Consider the following 20,603-nt stretch of genomic DNA (forward strand, 5'->3'; position numbering starts at 1 on the left):
CCCAGGGCTGTATACATGTTAAAGGGGTCATGTTATGCATGCTTTCATCATGCAAATATGTTAAGTGTCTAAAATATTAGTTTGCAGACACTGAGGTGAGGCATAATTATTTTTTTAATCTAGTAGATTATCTGATTTTATGTTTGTCATCTTAAATGGATATGTCTATTTCTTGCCACGCCCCCTCTGTAAAGACCGACAGGGCAGGGGTGTCACTCCAAGCAAGTAGGACTTGAAATATGGCCATCCTGTGACATATGTCACAGGATGGCCATATTGCTGTTTCAGGTCTAAATAGTACCAATAGCAGGACCTCCTTCAAAGTGTAATGTGACTTGAATATAATATAACATCTGTATCTCCTCCTGGATCTGACATTTTTTGTCAAGATCATCACCCAACATTTGGGATCAGTACCACCTTTTATACTCAGTTCAGTGAAACCTGCTGTATTAGATTTTCAGTAATCCTGTTAACTACACCACTACTGTTAAATCGACCATTTTAATATTCCCCTCTGGAAGGTTGACATTAAAATGGTTTTCCATGTGTCCATTAGAGCTGCAGTGTCTAATCTGTTAAATTCAATGATTGTTTTGATAATTGATTTATTGGCTTGTATTTTTTTTTTTCTTAATTCTCTGATTTCTGCTTGTTAAATGTGAATACTTCCTGGTTTATTTGACTAGTTTCTTCATTCCTCAAAGGCAGTAAACTGACCATCTTTGGGCTGTGGACAAAACAAGGCATTTGAAGGCATCGTCTTGGGCACTGGAAAATATTGATTGACCATTTTGACTGGTTTCTCACACGTTATGGAACTAACAACCCATCAATGAATCAAGAAAATAATCGACTATGTGTGGATGGTCGCATGTTTGTGGCCGTCACCACAATTCGGTTTTTGGGTGCTCTTAAGAGGATTAACACTACGGTGTTCTGGATTAGGGTATGGATGCTCACTAATTAGACAACAGCCTGTTGCTGTTACTGTTTGTTCATGTGTGGTTGCTTGTCCTGGTAAGTCGTATGGTTGGGGCCCCGTCTCCTCGGTGTCTCACGTCACAGTTATTGTCTTCACCACTTGTCTCTCGTTCTTGTCTGTCTTTGTGTTGTTTTGGTGGTCGGCCCTTCCTGATAGAAGCTGTCGGTTGACTTTGAGTAGGATGTTGTAGGCTGATCGGGAAGGGCGGATGGGGTCACACACACACACCACATTCACTTATGCACTACATACCTTCTGTCTTGCAAGAATAAATTGCATATATGTATATTAATGTTCATAAATGGTTCTGCCAGTCTGGCACTTACCATTACTATATATGCAGACGGGGGGAAAAAAAATTGACTAATTAATCAAATGAAAATAATGGTTAGCTGCCCTCATGTCCGTGTGTGTCTGTCTCACCTGTTGTCATCGCTGTAACCTGTTAACTCTTCCAGGTATCTGGTTCATATCAGATGTTTTCACAAGAGCGCTCTGGCTATGACCCTTGTGACCTATTTAAAAGCAGGTCTGGTCAAATCCTTGTCATTGTGATAACTCGTGAACGTGCACTAAGCTGAGACACTTTAATTATATGTACAATATGTTGTCTTGTTGGTGAGCAGTAGTAACAATTTCCACATGCGGAAGACAGAAGTGTGAAGCTGATGGTATTTGTGTGTGCACTGGCTCCGTAGGTTCCCACCACACCTCCGTATTGTACAGTATGAACAGGCATATTTAACACATCACTTGTGTAAATAAGACCACAAAGTCCAGCCTCAGCAAGGATCTGAGTCATCATAATCTCTCTCTGACACATGGTTGGCAGCCACAAATGATTTGTTTCAGTACGTTGTTGTTGTTTATTGTATTACTAATGGGTTTGATCATATTTTAATAAACAGATGTCTTTTTTCCTGGACAGTGAGTGTATACAGAACATCTCAAATTACCACCACTTTTTTTTAACAATATAAATGTAAAAGCCTCACATTAATATGCCTTAAACATGTGATTAAAACTGCATGTTTAATCATGAATTATTATTTTTACCCACATTAGCACAACAGAAGATTGCATTATTGCACATTGTATCTATATATTGTAGCATGGAGTTTACCCCCCCCCCCCCCCCCAAAAAAAAAAAAATTGGGACAAAGCAAAAAAAACATTTAATTTCAAATAATGGTATTTTAATTAGACATTCTATTATCTACTACTATAAGCAGCAGGCTTGTCATCAGATCCCGCAACAGCCTGTATTCGTGGTTCTTGACATGGAGCAATATGTCCACCTAGAGGACATTTACTATTAATACAGGTACAACAGAATTTTGCCAAGAGCTCAAGTGAGAAAATAGTACCTGTGGGTATGACCACTGTAAGGATGACAGCAATCTGACATTTCGCCCCACTGACCTTCACCTAAATGATGACCTCTGGTTGACCGTGCCAGGCCATTTCTGGAATGGATGAATGTGAGGCTTCACTGTGACTTAATGATGTCTTTCTCTTTCACTCACACACACACACACACACATTATGCAAGGTGCACAAATGCATACTGTGAGCCTTTTGCCCAAGGGCCCTTAGTGATTTTCTGGTCTGGGGATTTTTTTTTTTTTTTGGCAGAGGATCCTCTGGTCACAAACCCACCCTTCATTGACTGACTGGAAATTGCTAAAACAATTTGGGAGGAGTACACCAAGAAACAGACAGACATTACCTTGATTGAACTTTGGCAAATTGACCACATCGGGGGTGGGGGGGTCATAATTTTGACCTTTGACCCCAGTGACCGTGAATATCAAGTCTGATGGAAATGATCCCAATCACACTGAAGGAGTAGTGAAAGAAACGCAAACACTTCTCAAATCGTAGACTGATGATATGCAGTTATTTGACACCATATTTATTCATATTTTTCTTGCAGGATGAAAACATGGTGAGTTTTATTAAAGGAGGGATCAAAGTACGAAACAGCTACCTGATCTACAAGTAAGTACTCAGACATACAAGGTGTGTATTCATTGAGTCTGACAGTTATATAGATAAGCCACACATTTGTTGACTTTGATTATGCTTTTAAAAAAAAGGCGATTATACTCAGCTGTGGGGTTTTTTCTTTTTAATCCCTCAGAGAACTACATTCATTCATAAAGTCTCACAACTGTCTAAAAGGACCGAGTCACAATCATTTAGAAGGAGGAATATCATTTGGAATCGGAGCATTTAACCTGGTAGATCACAAAAACAGGCTTTACAAAAAAGAAATAAGTCAACAAGTAATTGTGTACATCAGTACGGTACACGTCTTCTCTTTCAGACTCTCTCACTCTTCCCACCACGGATTCTTAAAGTTTTAGAGTTTGCAGGCTTCTCTGGAGACAAGGTGAGACATAATGATTTAATCCGTTGCTGTTCACCTATCGCGCACATGTTGAATAAGGTGCATATCCTCATGGATCCTTTTTTTTTTTTTTGTGGCCCCGTTTAGGAATACGGCTTGTCTTTACTGTATGACGGTGCAGCAGGAACAAACCTGCGCTCTATGCTGTGTGCTCTGCTGCTCCTCTGCTACTACACCTTCCTCACCTTCATACTAGGCATGTACCGCCACCAAAGTGTGAAAAGGCATATTTAATTTACATGCATATACAGGTGCATTTTTTTCCTTCCTTTAGGAACTGGTGAAGGAGATGTGTCTGAAGCTGAAAAGCTGCTAAAACCTTTCCAGCTGCGTTACCCACGGGTGAGTCGCAATGTGTTTTCTGAAATTTTCAACATATAAGACTTTGTAGCTTTCAAGGAAAAGCTTCTCTTATTTGCTGCTGTCCATCTGCAAATCTGATCTGATAATTATGCCCGCCAAGGATGTAATAAAATCATTGGCGTTTATTTGTCTGTCTGTCTGTTAGCAAGATTACATCAAAACTACTGCACGGATTCTCACCAAATTTGCAAATTTGAGATATTAGGCCATGGAAGAACCCATTAAATTTTGGTGGTGATCCAGATTCTGAATCAAGTTTCACTTTATATAGTCTTTGAAGGATTACATCAAAACTACTTCATGGATTCACACCAGATTTTCACCACAGATATTAGGCTATGGAAGACTCCATTACATTTTGGAGGTTATCTGGATTCTGGACCAAGTTTCACTTTATATAGGTTTTGAAGGATTACTGTTAGCAGGATTACATCAAAACTACTGCACGGATTTTGACGAAATGTTCACCACAGATAGATATTAGGCCATGGAAGACTCCATTACATTTTAGAGGTGATCTGGATCCAGATTCTGAATCAAGTTTCACTTTATATAGGCTTTGAAGGATTACATCAAAACTACTTCATGGATTCACACAGATTTTCACCACAGATATTAGGCTATGGAAGACTCCATTACATTTTGGAGGTTATCCGGATTCTGGACCAAGTTTCACTTTATAGGCTTTGAAGGATTACTGTTAGCACGATTACGTCAAAACTACTGCACGGATTTTGACGAAATGTTCACCACAGATAGATATTAGGCCATGGAAGACTCCATTAAATTTTAGAGGTGATCTGGATCCAGATTCTGAATCAAGTTTCACTTTATATAGGCTTTGAAGGATTACGTCAAAACTACTTCATGGATTCACACCAAATTTTCACCACAGATTGATATTAGGTCATGAGAGGCTCCATTAAATTTTGGAGGTGATCTGGATCCGGATCTGGATTCTGGATCAAATTTAGTTTTATATAGGTTTTGAAGGATTACTGTTAGCGAGATTATGTCAAAACTACTGCATGAATTTTGACAAAAAAAATTGAGCTTTTTTATGATATTCTCATTTTTCAGTCTTGTATTCAGTGTGTTTGTTTTTGTCTTAGATCAGGATTTTGTTAGTTCACTTTTTCTTTCACGGTCCTTTGTGTTTTTTTTTTTTTTTCTTGTCACCATCTGGTCACATTGTCTGTCTTGGTTTTCCTCTTTAATCATACCAAATATTGCACAACTTTCATTCCGACACACACCTGACAAACATTCCTGTACATTTGTTTTCACACCAGCGTTTCCTTACACACCTGCCTGGCCCAGAGAACAAACTCTGATGCAACATGGGCCAATAAGAAATGACAGTGTTGCTATGGTGATTATGCTTGACAATAAACACCATCAAGCATAATCAGACAGAGTGTATCATCTGTGTGCTGAAGGATGGAAATAGATATTGTTGACGTCACACTGAGGATCACTGGAGGCTGAAATATTCCATAAACGTATTTCTCTGTGTTGTGTGCAGGGAGCCATATTCCTCTTCTTTGCAGGAAGAACAGAGGAGATTAAAGGCAACATTGATGAGGTGTGTCTTTTTAAAATAAATTAGTTTAAAAAAAAATAAATGCCATTTGTGTTTAACCACCTGTACTGTTGATTTTGGTGCCGTCATGTCCTTGAGATGATTGAATAAGTTTCTTCAGTGATGAGTGAAGCATAAACCACTCATTCTGCTCACTGTTAATAATTCATGCACAAAATACTTCAGATTTGGCAGAGTCGAAGTGTCGAAAGTCAGACTATTGAGAAGCCCGTGAGAACTTTCCATCTGGAAATACAGTGCATCTGGCAAATATTCACAGGCTTTACTTTAGTGAAGTGTATCCTGAAGCCACTCCTTTGATATCTTGGCTAGTGTGGGAGTAGTGCTACAACTGTGCAGTGGAAAAGGGGCTTTAGGGTGATTGTCCTGCTGAAAGATGAAGCATCGCCCCAGTCTGAGGTCAACAGCATTCTGGAGCAGGTTTTCTTTCATTCAGGACGTCTCTGTACATTGCTGCATTCAGCTTTCCCTCAATCCTGACTAGAGTGACCATCAGGTTCTTGGTCACCTCCCTGACTAAGGTCCTTCTCCCCCGATTGCTCAGTTTAGACGTGCGGCCAGCTCTCGGAAGGGTCCTGGTGGATCTGAACTTCTTCTATTTATAGATTATGGAGAATACTGTGCTCATTGGGACCTTCAAAGCAGCAGAAATGTTTTTGTACCCTTCCCCAGATTTGTGCCTCGAGACAATCCTGTCTCGGAGGTCTACAGACAATTCCTTTGACTCCATGCTTGGTTTGTTCTCTAACATGCACTGTCAACTGTGGGACCTTACATGTAGACAGGTGTGTGTCTTTCCAAATCATGTCTAATCATGTCTAATTTGCAATTACAACAAAAAACTTTTTTCATGTTGTTGTTATGAGATGTTCCCCCTACAACTCTGGTCTTTGTTATGGCCTGTGATGGTTTTCACACTTTCCCAGACCTCCATGTTGTTTTCTTTCAGCTTCGTCTCTACCTTTCTCCTGTAGCTGTCCTTTGCTTCTCTCATGCACTGTTTTACCTCCCACTGTGCTGCCTTTATTGCTTCCATGTCTCTGCTTTTGAAGATGGCCTTCTTCCTGTTGAGGACAGCTTTGACTTCCCACATTACCCATGGTTTGTTATGAGGGTAACAGTGAACAGCCTTTGTTGGGGAGACCACGTCTGCACAGAAGTTAAAATAATCCGTCAGATAGTGTGTCAGCCCCTGTATGTTCTCACCGTGCGGGTTGATCAGCTCATCCCAGACCGTGGTGTTGTAGCAGTCTCTCAGGGCACGTTGCATTTCAGGGGACCACCTCCTGATGGGGCGAGTGGTTACCAGCTGCCTTTGGACCAGGGGGGTGTACTGTAGCTGTACGTGGACCAGGTTGTGGTCAGACTTCCCTAGAGGTGGGAGGGGTGTGTGTGTGTTTTGTTTTTCTTCCTCGTCTGAAGTGGAAAAACTTGAAGTTCCCAGTTTTGATCATTTGCAGCGTAGTTGCTAGCATAGGAATTCTAGTTGCCAGCATCGAAAAACTAGTTGGTAGTGTAGGAACAGTAGTAACCATTAGTCTTGATTACAGATCCTCTCACATGAGACTCTGGATCCACATTTTTGAGTGTCAACAGCCGGGTATTGAACCATGGGAGGTGATGGTCTAGTGGTTAAGCGTTGGGCATGAGGCCAGAGGATCTTCTGTTCAAATCCTAGCCTGACCAGAAAATCACTAAGGGCCCTTGGGCAAGGTCCTTAATCCCCTAGTTGCTCTCTGTGTGTAGCAAGCACCTTGCATGGCAGCACCCTGACATCCGTGTAGTGTTTGTGTGAATGGGTGAATGAGGCATCACTGTAAAGCACTTTGAGCGTCTGATGCAGATGGAAAAGCGCTATATAAATGCAGTCCATTTAATCAATTTAAGGTTCCTTAGCTTGAACATCGAACGCTGATGGGCAGAGATTTCCTACGTCACCATTGCAACAGAGTTGTCCTACAAGCAAGAATTCTTCAAGTGTCATATCATTTAAAACAAAAATAACTCAAATGGGTAATGTTGTTGGAAATGATTCCTCTATACTGTGGCACACTATGGTGGTCACAAATGAAACGCATGTTTGTGATCACACTTTGGAGGAGGTCTCATCGACTACTGTGACTCTGTAGAACCAGCAGAGGAAAAAGATAGTTGCTAGTGTAGATACAGTGTAGCTCTCAACTATGACGGCTGCTCTGTGGCGTGAGCCACTGAACTGCTCACTTCAGCAGCATTGCCCTTGTCACATTAACTGAGTGCACCAGCAGCAAAACAACTGGTTCCTGGGGTTTAAAAAAAATTTTAAATTATCTGATGACAGCGATATCCACCAATTAGACAACATCACCGCTTCAGTTCTGGATTGTGGGTAGTGCAGTTCTCTTTGGTGACATCATGAATAGGGTTGCGTATCGAGAACCGGTTCTTTTCGGGTATCGTAAAGAAATGATTCGATCCACTGACATCAATAGCCTTTGTGCTTAACGATTCCCTTATCGGTCCTTTAGAGCAGCTGTTGTTTTTGAGGGCGTTTGTCCGAAAAATATTCATTTCTCTACGTTGATTACAGACCCTGCAGTGGGTCTGTAATCAACCGCTTCTGAAGTGCAACTCAACTTTTAATCGTGGCGCAATGAAGCAGTGCTTCGATCCGCTGGCTCGTTGGTTCTTTGATTCGCTGCTCTTCAGAAGCGGCAGGTCCGCTTCTTAACCCCTCTCAAAGCCATTAAAATATGTCAATCGTGAGCCACTTTTGTGTGGATTAAAGTCGCTAACTGGGACTCTTGTCTTGTTGCAGTCAAGAAACGAGAATCGTCCTCCATTCCGTTGGCACAGCTCCAAACTCTGCACCGCTCTCTGCTGAGTCAGAGTCCTGTTGGAATAAGCAAAGTGCGCATCTCATCTGTGCATGCGTGGGTCAAACGGGGGCAAAAATCCCAGCTACCACACTCACACTGCTCCCATTGAATTTCGTATACAGTAGCATTAGCGGACTGTAAAAGTTAAGGCTTTTACAGGGATTGTTTCAAAGGCTTTAAGCCTTAAGTGACACATACAATAATGACAAGGGCGCATTGTGCTGTTTTCAAATGCTCGAACGGAATTTATAGGCTTGAAAGTTGGCTGAAAACGCACGATTGCAAAGCTCCGCCGAGTCCACACAGAGACGGAAAGAAGAAAAAATGTGGTTGTAAACCTCCGTTCATTCTACACAATTACGCCACAGAAAAGAAAGTTCCAGACGGACGTAAAAGACGGACTAAAATTGTAAGTTTCTTGCACACATTAATTTTGTCAATATCCTGAAACCGTGCCGCCGTTTTCGTGCATCGGCATATGACTGTAATGTTGCGCCATGAATGACGCGGCGCGTAATATTGTAAAATTGACATGTTCTATAAACAAACTGCATGCATGCACATATCATTGTATGCCTGTCAACTTATCAAAACAAACATGACACCAAAGAGGTTATATGTGAGACTCACCATCATTGTCGTCATTATGAAGCCGGCGGAGTAGCAATTTCTCATCCCTGCTTAGCAAATTTTCTGCAATATCCACAGTTTCAGTCTCTGGACTTCGTCTAACCATCCGTCAGTTGCCTTCAAGGGGTCAGAAATTTGTTTGTCTGCAACTATCAACAAGGACTGGTCATTTTCAACAGCAGCGCGTGCTTCCTCCGTCGGCACTAACGGTAGTTTCTGTACAGATGCAGCGCACGCAAGCACAACCAGCTCTTCTTTCCATTTCTGTCCACTGCCGTACGTAGTCCTGGTTGTAACAGGCAATCCACGGAGCTTACAAAAATGCTTTAAATCATCAACTTTCCAGCGGTTAAAATTATCCAAATCACAGCACTCCTCGCTGCTTTCTGCCGCCATAGCTTGTGGGTTGGTAGCTGAAAAATTTAGCCTACCCATAATGCACCGCGCAGCCTGAGATGCACACTTCGCTTATTAATAACTTCAAAACGAATCGCCGCTTTAAATAAAATGACACCTCTTTCCAAATGCTGTAATACAGACAATAAACTACAATAGACTAAAATGTTTTTTCCTCCCAAAATGAGACGGCCTGCATTCTTTATGAATTACATCTTGACGTGCAGCGCAGCCGGCTGCAAGAGCTCAGCTCAGGTGTATGGAAAGACATTCATGCCAATAATGTCTGAAAGAAAATGCTTTTGACAAAAACTACAGATTTTGTTTATTTCTATTTATGTCCAGAGAGCAAGGATCAACGATGTAGAGTTTATTATGTCCAGAGTTTAAGAATCCAGTGACCAGTTTCATATTTATTTACTTTAAATAAAATGTTGTTAACATAGAAAACCTGTAAAGCCTACTTTTACTACACAGAAAATTCATAAGAGGCATCTATAAGGAATCGGATCGATAAGCGGAATCGATAATGGTATCGATATTGATAAAATCTTATCAGTACCCATCCCTAATCATGAACAAAAACATTTTTATTAAAATAAGGTTAATATCATACAGACTTGTGGCTTGTACAGGAGCACATACTATTGTCATGAGTATATTTTGGATGGTTAAGTTTTTAGCCAATACTCTAAAACCCAGTGGGTAATATGAATGGAATTTTTACTACCGAACTGCACTGTTGAGCTCTGTTAACTAGCTCACCAATGAGTAGGCTAATATAAATGTAGTTTCCTCTGGCTTCCCAATAGTCCTGCTTTATGGCTCTCCTTGTACACCATACAAATCCTTATTGTACTGGTGCATTATGTAATGTCCCTATGCTACCAGGCAGTGGCACTCTTCGAGGATGGCTGTAAAGCCCAGCAAGCGTGGAAACAGTTCCACCACATGTGCTACTGGGAACTGATGTGGTGCTTCACCTATAAGCGAGCATGGAAGATGGCCTACTTCTACGCCGACTTACTGAGCCAAGAGAGCCGCTGGTCCAAGGTACACAATCGGACATCAGAAAGAAGTGCTTCTTCAGTTAAGCTGTTCTTGAAGAACGGGTTTTAAACTTAATGTTTCTCTCTTCAGGCCATGTATGTGTACATGAAAGCCGCTTGCCTGAGCATGCTACCTGAGGATGAGGCTAGGCCTTTTGGGGAAGATGAGATAGAACTTTTTAGGTACGCACTCATGCCATACCAATTCTGTGATTTAACGTATTAACGCAATCTCAAACATTATCTCTTAATTCCAAATTCATATAATTTCTCTTTCCCTTCAGAAAGGTGCCCACCTTGAAGCAGAAGATAGCTGGAAAATCTCCCCCTACTGAGAAGTTTGCCATCCGTAAAGCCAGACGCTACAAGGCGTCCTGCCCAATTAGGCTACCCGTGCCAGTGTTGGTAAAAAGTTCATACGCTTACACCAAAGAGTTGGATCTAGCAAGGGTGGACTCAGGCCTGGCTGTGTGCCAGGAGCATGCGTTGCCATTACCAAAGAAGGCAAAAAAAATTATCTTATTGTAACTTAATATTATTTTAATTAAAAAGCAACCCAAAAACCGGTAGGTACGGTATTTACGGTCCGTGTAAGCCCATTGTAGTGATTGCCTTTGGTACTTCTGCATTCACTCAACATGCACTCTGTATTGCACATCCGGGTAGTTTTTGCCCTCTTTGGTGATGGCGGCTGTGCCCCCATGTAGGCACGGCAGCGTTACGTTAGCGGGATAGGGAGTGCGCAGTCTGGCTTCACTATATCCAACTCTATGGCTTACACAGACTGTCACCCAGTGTTGTTTACTGTAACTACAACCAGTACTCTTCATTTTGTTACAGGAAATGATGTACATGTGGAACGGTTTCAATATGATCAGCAAACGGCCAGAGCTGACTGAAGGCATGATGCAGACTTTAGAGGAAGCAGAGCGCACTCTGCAGGAGTCACCTGGTAATACAACAGCACCCAAAATAAATATTATTCTTTCAGTTGCTCCTCTTAGGGGTAACCACAGCATGCAATCTGTCTTCCTGTTCTCTGCATCTTCTGTAACAACAACAATTTTCACGTCCTCTCTCACCACATCCATAAACCTTCGTCTTCATCTCCTCCCTGATGGTTGAATCCTCAGGATACACCCTGTCCCTGCTCTGCACATGCCCAAACCTTCTCAGTCTCACATTTCTCACTCTGTCTTCACTTCTCATCACTTTCAAGACAAACCAGAGCATCTTTACCTCTACCAGCTCCACCTTCCAACTCTGTGTCAGCACCACCACTTCCGAGCCGTCCAACGTGCAGTCAGGTTCCTTGTGTAATTTCTTTAAAGATCATTTGGAGAATTGGTAAAGAATACATTTTTAAAAAGCTTATGAAATAAGTAATCAAAAAAAACCCTGATGTTTACATTTTATTTTATTTTATTTTTTCTAAATTTGGTGCCCTTTGGAAACTAACATTTCACTTTCTTGACTTGTGATTAACTGTGGCTCAACTTTGTGGTATATAGCTTTTAGAAATTCCAAGAAGGAATCCAAGAATACATTTGTGTTTTTTATAATATTAGTTACAAATATCTGTTCCTGAATAATAAGTAAAAGACACCCAGATGGATCAGGTTCTTGTGTCCCAGAAGTCATTGACGTCAGTTACATGCAGTAAAAATCGGAAATGGCAGCACACACTGTTACTTTTCATCAGCTTCAATAGTTTGTAATTAGTATCTCTGGATACCTGTCCTCCAAAATTCTTATCCATATCAGTCATAATCCTAGGTTAACCAGAAGTCCAGAAAGTGAGAAGTTAAGGTTTACATTATTAGAAATCCAAGATGGTCGCCGTAACAACCTTTTTTATGGAAACCATTGTTTTTGGATTCCTCATTTCACAAGCTTTCTAAAATGTGTAGTTTACCAAAACTTCAAAAAACTTTAATGAAATTACGCAAGAACCTGACTATCTGTGAAGGTCAGCAATTTTGGAAATCCAAGATGCTGGTCATTACAACCTTTGGAAAATGGAAACATTGATGTGTGTGTGTGTGTGTGTTTCATTTCATAAGCTTTTTAAAAATGTATATTTTTCCAAATCTCCAAAAACTTATAAAGATCCTATGAATAATTTGGAATTTCCCTCTGCCAGATATCCTTGTACCACGAGAATCATGTTTTTCTCTCTCCTCCATCCTGTCTACATTTTCTTCTTCCCCACTCCACCACATTCTCCATCTTCACTATAAATATCTTTCAACACCAGCGATTAAACTTGCATAAAATATTACTTTCCACTTACTGGGTTTGTGTATGTGGAATGGTAGAATAACGTAATTAGTACAACGCAGTCCTGATAGGTAACAGTATTCATGATGGCATGACACCTCATATTTATAATTTTTAAAACCTATCACTGGACATAGACGCCAAAAACTTGACCTATTTTTCAGTCTTTAGATGAATGTAGATCTTATTTATTTCCAACAATTTATTTCTGTAAATTATGCAGGTCGATTTAGTAATGTTAACTCAATTGTGAAGTTTTTTTAAAAATGTATTTTAACTGCTGGTTGGGTCCACTCATTCATTTATGACTCCATGTGCCCTAATCCGGGTCACTTTGACAGTTTCTGCTCCCTCCTTTTATAGAGAACGAGTTTTCAGTGGACGATCGCTGTTTAATCCACCTGCTGAAAGGTTTGTGTCTGAAGAACCAGGGTCTCCTCCAGGTTGCAGAGGAATGTTTTGCCAAAGTGTCTGGCAGGTGAGTACGGACATGATGGTGTCACCACATTTTCCTGTATGTCGAGTTGCTGCAGAAACCTCAGAAACTTGTAGTACCTCAACAGTACAAGCACAAGTGGTATGAAGACGTGAGTAGTAATGGCCAGATAGCTGCCACACACTAACCGTAGCCACATAAAGCTGCTAAATTTTGTCTTTGTACTGCGCCCTTCAAAAGTATTGGGCCACTTGATATTTCGCTCTTTTTTTTTTTTTTATTTGTTTGACATTTCAAATGCAAAACATAAATCAGACTTCTCAATATAAAAAAAATTCTAAAATTATCATTAAATTCAAACTCAAAGCAAACCTCTATAACTTGATATGAATTAATTAAAAATGTAAAAACCAAGATGGTGGGTCGTATAAGTAATGGGCCACTTTGGTATAATACCTGTAAATCATAGGTGTCAAACTGATTCCAGAAAGGACCAAGAGGGTGCGGGTTTTCTTTGTAACCACCTACTCCACCAGGTGAGTTCATTGATGAACTCTTCCCATCTGCTCAAAGTGATGTTAATCGGTATTTTTTTTACCGGCAGCACGGTGTCTTAGTGGTTAGCACTGTTGCCTCACAGCAAGACGGTCATGGAATCGATTCCCACCTGCTGCCTTTCTGTGTGGAGTTTGCATGTTCTCCCTCTGTTTGTGTGGGTTCCTGCCGGCTTCCTCCCACATCCACACATACAGGTTAGGTGAATTGGAAACTTTATAATTGCCCAGGCCTCCCTTGTAAAAGAGATCTCGATCTCAATGGGACTAACCTGGTTAAATAAAGGTTGATTTAAATTAAAATTATACCAAAGTGGCCCATTACTTATGTAACCAATCATCTTGGCTTTTATTTAAGGAATATAATTTTAGAAATTTTTATATTGAGAAGCCTGATTTACTTTTTGTCTTTGAAATGGCATAAACAAATTAAAATGTGTGAAATACCGAGCAGCCCAATGCTTTTTGGGGGCACTATCATGTTGTCAAACCTCGACAGAAGCTTTTCTAAAACAGTCTCAGGGCAGGTGTTACCTGGATGTACTGACAGTGCAATATTGACTTGGCAATTTAAACATTGTCCTGACACGCCCTCCAAGTCAAAAACCAAATATCTACAAAGACTTGACATTACACCGCCATGTTTTAACAGTTAGAATTTCAAGTGAGTCACCTCTGAAGCATTTCTTCACAAAATGCGACAATTGTTGGACTTTAAACATCCATGTGAAGAACCATCTGTTGACTGAGTGAGACTGGAGTTGTACAATAGGGTCTGTAAATTATTTTCCATTTTGTGTGGTCTCAGTGAAAAGAAGATCAAGTTTGACCACTACCTGGTACCTAACTCACTGGTGGAACTCAGTCTGCTTTACATAGACCAAGGCAGGAGGGATGATGCCATCAAACTGCTGCACAAGGCCAAGTGAGTTTCTACATTACTCCACCTTTAAAGCTCAGAGAGATATTCAAAATATGTCATAAATCCAGTATGAAGAAAAGAATGTGCACCAGTTACATATTTACTACAGTGCACAACCCACGATGTCACAAGCCACCACCTCCAAGGCAAAAACTTTGGACCAAACATACACATCCTATTTACCTTGGTGGCTGTGGCACCATATGTTGAAAGTTGGATTAACAAGCAAGATCCCAATTAAACTGAAAATAATACATTTTTCTCCAGTAGTTTACTGATTTATTTTAACTGGATACAAAACTGAAAATATAGTCACTGTCTGTCAAATAATAAACTGTTATTTTACGTGTAATGCGCTACAATAACAAATTAGATTTTTTTCTTTTTCCATAAACATTACATTATCTGTTTTTATCATTTTTCTTTCTTTCTTAATTTAATAGTCAATCAGTACATACAGATTTATGTAAAATGACATCTATCAAAAATTAAATGTGTGTCATTATTGGTGACTCTGATGAGTGTGTCTGAGCGCTCGGCAGCTCTGTTGTGTGTTGTTACCTCCGCCAAGGAGGTTATGTTTTCGGTCACGTCCGTTGGTTGGTTGGTTGGTTGGTTTGTTAGCAGGACTGCTCAAAAAATCCTCAACGGATTTCAATGAAATTTTACCAGGGGTGTATCTTGGCCTAACTTACAACCCCTGGCAAAAATTATGGAATCACCGGCCTCAGAGGATGTTCATTCAGTTGTTTAATTTTGTAGAAAAAAAGCAGATCACAGACATGACACAAAACTAAAGTCATTTCAAATGGCAACTTTCTGGCTTTAAGAAACACTATAAGAAATCAAGAAAAAAAGATTGTGGCAGTCAGTAAGGGTTACTTTTTTAGACCAAGCAGAGGGAAAAAAAATATGGAATCACTGAGGAAAAAATTATGGAATCACCCTGTAAATTTTCATCCCCCAAATTAACACCTGCATCAAATCAGATCTGCTCATTGATATTGACCCTATGTCATGACATTGACCCTATGTGTCTTTTTGCAAGGAATGTTTTTGCAGTTTTTGCTCTATGGCAAGATGCATTATCATCTTGAAAAATGATTTCATCATCCCCAAACATCCTTTCAATTGTCCAAAATATCAACAAACTTGTGCATTTATTGATGATGTAATGACAGCCATCTCCCCAGTGCCTTTACCTGACATGCAGCCCCATATCATCAATGACTGTGGAAATTTACATGTTCTCTTCAGGCAGTCATCTTTATAAATCTCATTGGAAAGGCACCAAACAAAAGTTCCAGCATCATCACCTTGCCCAATGCAGATTCGAGATTAATCACTGAATATGACTTTCATCCAGTCATCCACAGTTGCTTTTCCTTAGCCCATTGTAACCTTGTTTTTTTTCTGTTTAGGTGTTAATGATGCCTTTCGTTTAGCTTTTCTGTATGTAAATCCCATTTCCTTTAGGCGGTTTCTTACAGTTCGGTCACAGACGTTGACTCCAGTCTCCTCCCATTCGTTCCTCATTTGTTTTGTTGTACATTTTTCGATTTTTGAGACATATTGCTTTGTTTTCTGTCTTGACACTTTGATGTCTTCCTTGGTCTACCAGTATGTTTGCCTTTAACAACCTTCCCATGTTTGTATTTGGTCCAGAGTTTAGACACAGCTGACTGTGAACAACCAACATCTTTTGCAACATTGCGTGATGATTTACCCTCTTAAGAGTTTAATAATCCTCTCCTTTGTTTCAATTGACATCTCTCGTGTTGGAGCCATGATTCATGTCAGTCCACTTGGTGCAACAGCTCTCCAAGGTGTGTTCACTCCTTGTTAGATGCAGACTAACGAGCAGATCTGATATGATGCAGGTGTTAATTTGGGGGATGAAAATTTACAGGGTGATTCCATAATTTTTTCCTCAGAATTGAGTGATTCCATATTTTTTTTTCCTCTGCTTGGTCTAAAAAAGTAACCGTTACTGACTGCCACAATCTTTTTTTCTTGATTTCTTATAGTGTTTCTTAAAGCCAGAAAGTTGCCATTTGAAATGACTTTAGTTTTGTGTCATGTCTGTGATCTGCTTTTTTTCTACAAAATTAAACAACTGAATGAACATCCTCTGAGGCCGCTGATTCCATAATTTTTGCCAGGGGTTGTAGAAGTGATTAAATTTTGGTAATGATCCGGAACACGATCCGGATCCAGTAATTTTTTAAGGATTCTTTATCATTGCAGGATAGGGCCAATTTCAACATTTTTGCATCTAACTTCATGAAGGCGGGTCACAAAGGCTGAACAAAAATCAAGTTACAACACAACAATAATTTAGAATTCGTTTCTCCTCATTGAATAAACTTATTAGAAATTAAAAAAAACTTGTGTGGTTGATGCAGTTTCTCTTTATAAATACATTTGCTGAAGATCTAAGGGTTTAACCCTCTGGGGCCGACGCCATCGTATATGATGGCTGAGACCAAGCTTTACTAAATTATAAATAACTGTTTATTAATGATATGAGGTAGAAAGTTACTTTTCTTTTTTGCTGAAAAGTTAACTCCGCAGACTTTTGAGCCACCGTCCACCATCTTTGTACTCCTCATAGAAGCTGTGTGATGACGTGAGCAATGTGAGTGTCCAATCAGAATTGGTTCACCGACACATTGTTTTCCAAAATCCAATCGTAGGGCAGATTCACCTCACGTGACACACCAAAGATTGTTTGTAGGAGTGATGTGTTACTAGTTTATTATAGTTTGCTGTGTGTTTTGAATAAATTTGTGTGGAAAATTATTTTCTGCTTTACTTTTTCCTTTATTACCACCGCCAAGGAGGTTATGTTTTCGGTCACGTCCGTTTGTTGGTTGGTTGGTTAGCAGGATTACTCAGAAAGTTTTCAATGGATTTCTGTGAAATTTTTAGCAGAGGTGTATTTTGGTCTAACTTAGAGGTGATTACATTTTGGTGATGATCTGGAAGAGAATATGGATCCAGGATTTTTTTTTCTTATTTTTCATATATTTTATGTATTGACTGTACTCAGCATTTGTCATAACATTTAATGTGTGTATGGACACAGAATATGTCTGGTTATATTTCGTATAAACCTGTATTATTCAATTCACTGATTATTGTACCTGTTATGCTCTCTGGTAAATATACAGGTATAAATTGAAATTTTGTCTTCATCATTTATATTTATTTATTACATTAATTGTATATGAAAATGTGCATTATGTTGTTATATTTAGTTAATGACATCAGATAGGTCACTTTGCCATTGGGGGAATCGCTTTGGCGTCATTGACCCTATGGTTTTGGCGTGCTTCTAGTTTGTATTTGAATTAGGATATTTTACTTTAATTCTAAAGTGGCTGTTTGTCATGTAAATTTTTTTCTTTTACTATAGTGTCTTACTATTATTGTGATGGCTTCCTTGTAGATACGAACACAAAATACGATAAACATTGCATTCTACCCAAAATGTATAATTTATAAACCAGGCATTAACCCAGAACCTGTCGTTTAGTAATAATTTTTTTACTACATATTTCTGCTTCTGAATACAAGTATGACTTATTTACAGTTGTATGTACATACATACTTAGTGTATTGTTTGAGTGACATTGTCAAAGGAGACTGAGGAGTAGCGCTTGTATTTTTTTTTTCTTTTTTTTTTTTCTTCACAACTAAGTTGTGCTCGTTAGGAAAAATTCCATTGTTCTGGCTAGCTTTTGTGTCTTAAAACTCAAGAACCATCAAACTCTCGAATTTTTTAATACATTAATACTGAGATGTCAAAGCTCTGCCTGCCAAGAAAGTCATGCATTTCTGCCATTTATAAATGCCCCCCCCCCCCTTTTTTTATGAATTTTGAAGCCCTGAAATTATCACAACTGCTAGATGGTGACTAAAGGTGTTCCAATATGTGGCAAGGTCTTTATTCATTTGAGAAATTAACTTTTGGCGAAAATAAGATGGGCTGACAGCCAAAAATCAACTTACAGTTGTGTAACTTACTTGTGAGCATAACTCTATTTCTGCATACTGTTTGCTACTGCAGTTCAAAATTCAACTCAAATTCAAGACTTGAATTGAAATACAAGGGTCATTCTCAGTTCACTTATGAATTTTGTCCACCCCGATTTTGTAGGGACATCAGCTACATTTTGGCTATGTAGCACATTTCTCTGGGCATAATCCAGCACACAGGTTCCTCAGTGTTGAGGACCCCAGAGGCTGGAGAAGGTCAGTGGGAGACCACTTTTTGCTAAGCTACAGAAGATGCATGCTTTAAAGAGGGATTGCCTACCAGATGGTTGCCATCCAGGACCCAAGGCAAACAGTTCCATAGTTTGAGCTCGAGGCTGTTTTATTTGTTGTGGTGTATTTGGTTATTTTAGCTTGAAGTATTTTTTAAAAACTGATTTAAATTCATTGATCTTTGACAGTGTTCTATCACTGGCATGCAATAGTATTAAAATGAATAAAAGCCAGAGGTGGGACAAAGTCACCATCAAGTCATGAATCTGCAAGTCCCAAGTCAAGTCTCAAGTCATAACTTAAGACTTGACTTGGGACTTGCAGATTCATGACTTGAGAGTGACTTGATGGTGGCTTCATTCCACCTCTGCTAAAAGCTTATTTCTCAAACAATATATTGTTTAACAAATTAGATGTCAGGCACACTGTAAAATATGGTCTTTTTTTGTTGATCACTAGTAAAGATGCTGCTTTGACTCTACAAAGTACAGTGTATATAATTAGCAGTGGTGTCTTTCCAAGACTAATCAGTTTTCAGGCAGACACCATGAAGTATGATGGCATGATCACTCTTGGCAAAATCAGGAACCCATTAAATAAAATTTGATGTTGACTGGGATCCAGATGTGGATTTTTTTTTTGGGGGGGGGGGGGGGTACAATTTGTGCTCATCTAGTTAGAAAGTAAAGACAGTCTCAAGGGTTATATCTCCAGAAAGGACCAACAATCAACCGGCTAAAGATGTTTCCAGATGTGAGCCACACTATTATTAGATCGCATCTTTGAGGCAGGTTTTTTTGAGGAGCCTTTTTATTTAGATCTGAACTGTCAAAGGTCCAAATGTTAAATTTCCAGCACGTGTTGCCATGTGTACAACTGTAATGGAAACAGTAGAGGTCACTGTGGTTCTAGTTATAAATTGTAGTTTTGTGACTGCCCAAAACACATTAACTGGGATTACACTAATTATGCATCAACATAGCAAATATTCACTTTTAACCCTGTTGCTGTTAATGTAAGGCTAAATTTTCTATAAGTGGGAAGTTAAATATTATTTTATTTTACTGTTTAGTTTGAAGTTGTCACTTTTCTCTCAAAACAGTTGAATCATTTCTACTGTTGTACCTTATAGACACAACTACAAAGAGTACTCTATGGAGTCTCGGACACAGTTCAGGATACACGCCGCTCTGGCCAAACTCAAAGCTGACCCAGGAGAAGAGGACACTCATCTGTAAGACACTGCGGTTTCATGGAGGCGGCTCTAAAACTGGACTTTTCCACTGGGTTGTTCCGCATGTGGCCAGTTTTTAAAATGACATTTTTACTTGATGCTCATTTTCAACAATTCTGAGTGTATCAGGGCTCTGTTTTGGTAAAACACCTATAATTTTTGTTACATCTATAGTTACCTTTCTGGATAGAGTATAAAATTGTCACGTTGCTGGGTACTTGAGTAAAGTGTCCTTATTTCACTTTCACATTGACATATAATTCATGTACAGAAGCCTTTTAATTTACATTATGGAAAAGTTTTTATTGTTTACATTGTAAATAAACACAATCTTAGCCACTGCCACTTGTTTCCAGTTTGCAATGTTTACAGGCAGTAGACGCACTTTAAACTCAAATCATGCTGACACCTTTTAGTTTATTGCATTTGCATTTCCTACAGTTCAGACCAAATCTTTTCGTGAGCTCTTCACAGGATAGTCTCATTTCAATAAATGAAAATCCAAATGAAGTGCTAAAAGGCGCTGCAAGAGGGCACTATGTGACCAGCCAATAAACATTGTTGGATCAGTGAACTAGACATTTAAGATACTGAAATCACAATCCTGC

At 39.5% G+C, this 20,603-nt stretch overlaps 1 protein-coding gene across 1 annotated transcript in view; it reads left to right on the plus strand.

The window, feature by feature from the left end:
* Nucleotides 1-20,362, plus strand: part of zgc:158403 (tetratricopeptide repeat protein 39A) — a 30,425-nt gene extending 10,063 nt beyond the window's left edge. The window contains exons 6-18 of the mRNA XM_034190133.1: nucleotides 2,922-2,986; nucleotides 3,129-3,228; nucleotides 3,315-3,380; nucleotides 3,486-3,594; nucleotides 3,673-3,740; nucleotides 5,287-5,346; nucleotides 10,140-10,301; nucleotides 10,389-10,480; nucleotides 10,582-10,702; nucleotides 11,138-11,249; nucleotides 12,941-13,055; nucleotides 14,376-14,492; nucleotides 19,894-20,362. Coding sequence (XP_034046024.1) covers nucleotides 2,922-2,986; nucleotides 3,129-3,228; nucleotides 3,315-3,380; nucleotides 3,486-3,594; nucleotides 3,673-3,740; nucleotides 5,287-5,346; nucleotides 10,140-10,301; nucleotides 10,389-10,480; nucleotides 10,582-10,702; nucleotides 11,138-11,249; nucleotides 12,941-13,055; nucleotides 14,376-14,492; nucleotides 19,894-19,999 — 1,293 coding nt within the window. The 3' untranslated portion in view covers nucleotides 20,000-20,362. The remainder of the gene's footprint in view (nucleotides 1-2,921; nucleotides 2,987-3,128; nucleotides 3,229-3,314; nucleotides 3,381-3,485; nucleotides 3,595-3,672; nucleotides 3,741-5,286; nucleotides 5,347-10,139; nucleotides 10,302-10,388; nucleotides 10,481-10,581; nucleotides 10,703-11,137; nucleotides 11,250-12,940; nucleotides 13,056-14,375; nucleotides 14,493-19,893) is intronic.
* Nucleotides 20,363-20,603: the final 241 nt, after the last annotated feature.

This window comes from Thalassophryne amazonica, chromosome 16 (genome assembly GCF_902500255.1).
Source record: "Thalassophryne amazonica chromosome 16, fThaAma1.1, whole genome shotgun sequence".
In the NCBI taxonomy this organism is placed as follows: Eukaryota; Metazoa; Chordata; class Actinopteri; order Batrachoidiformes; family Batrachoididae; genus Thalassophryne; species Thalassophryne amazonica.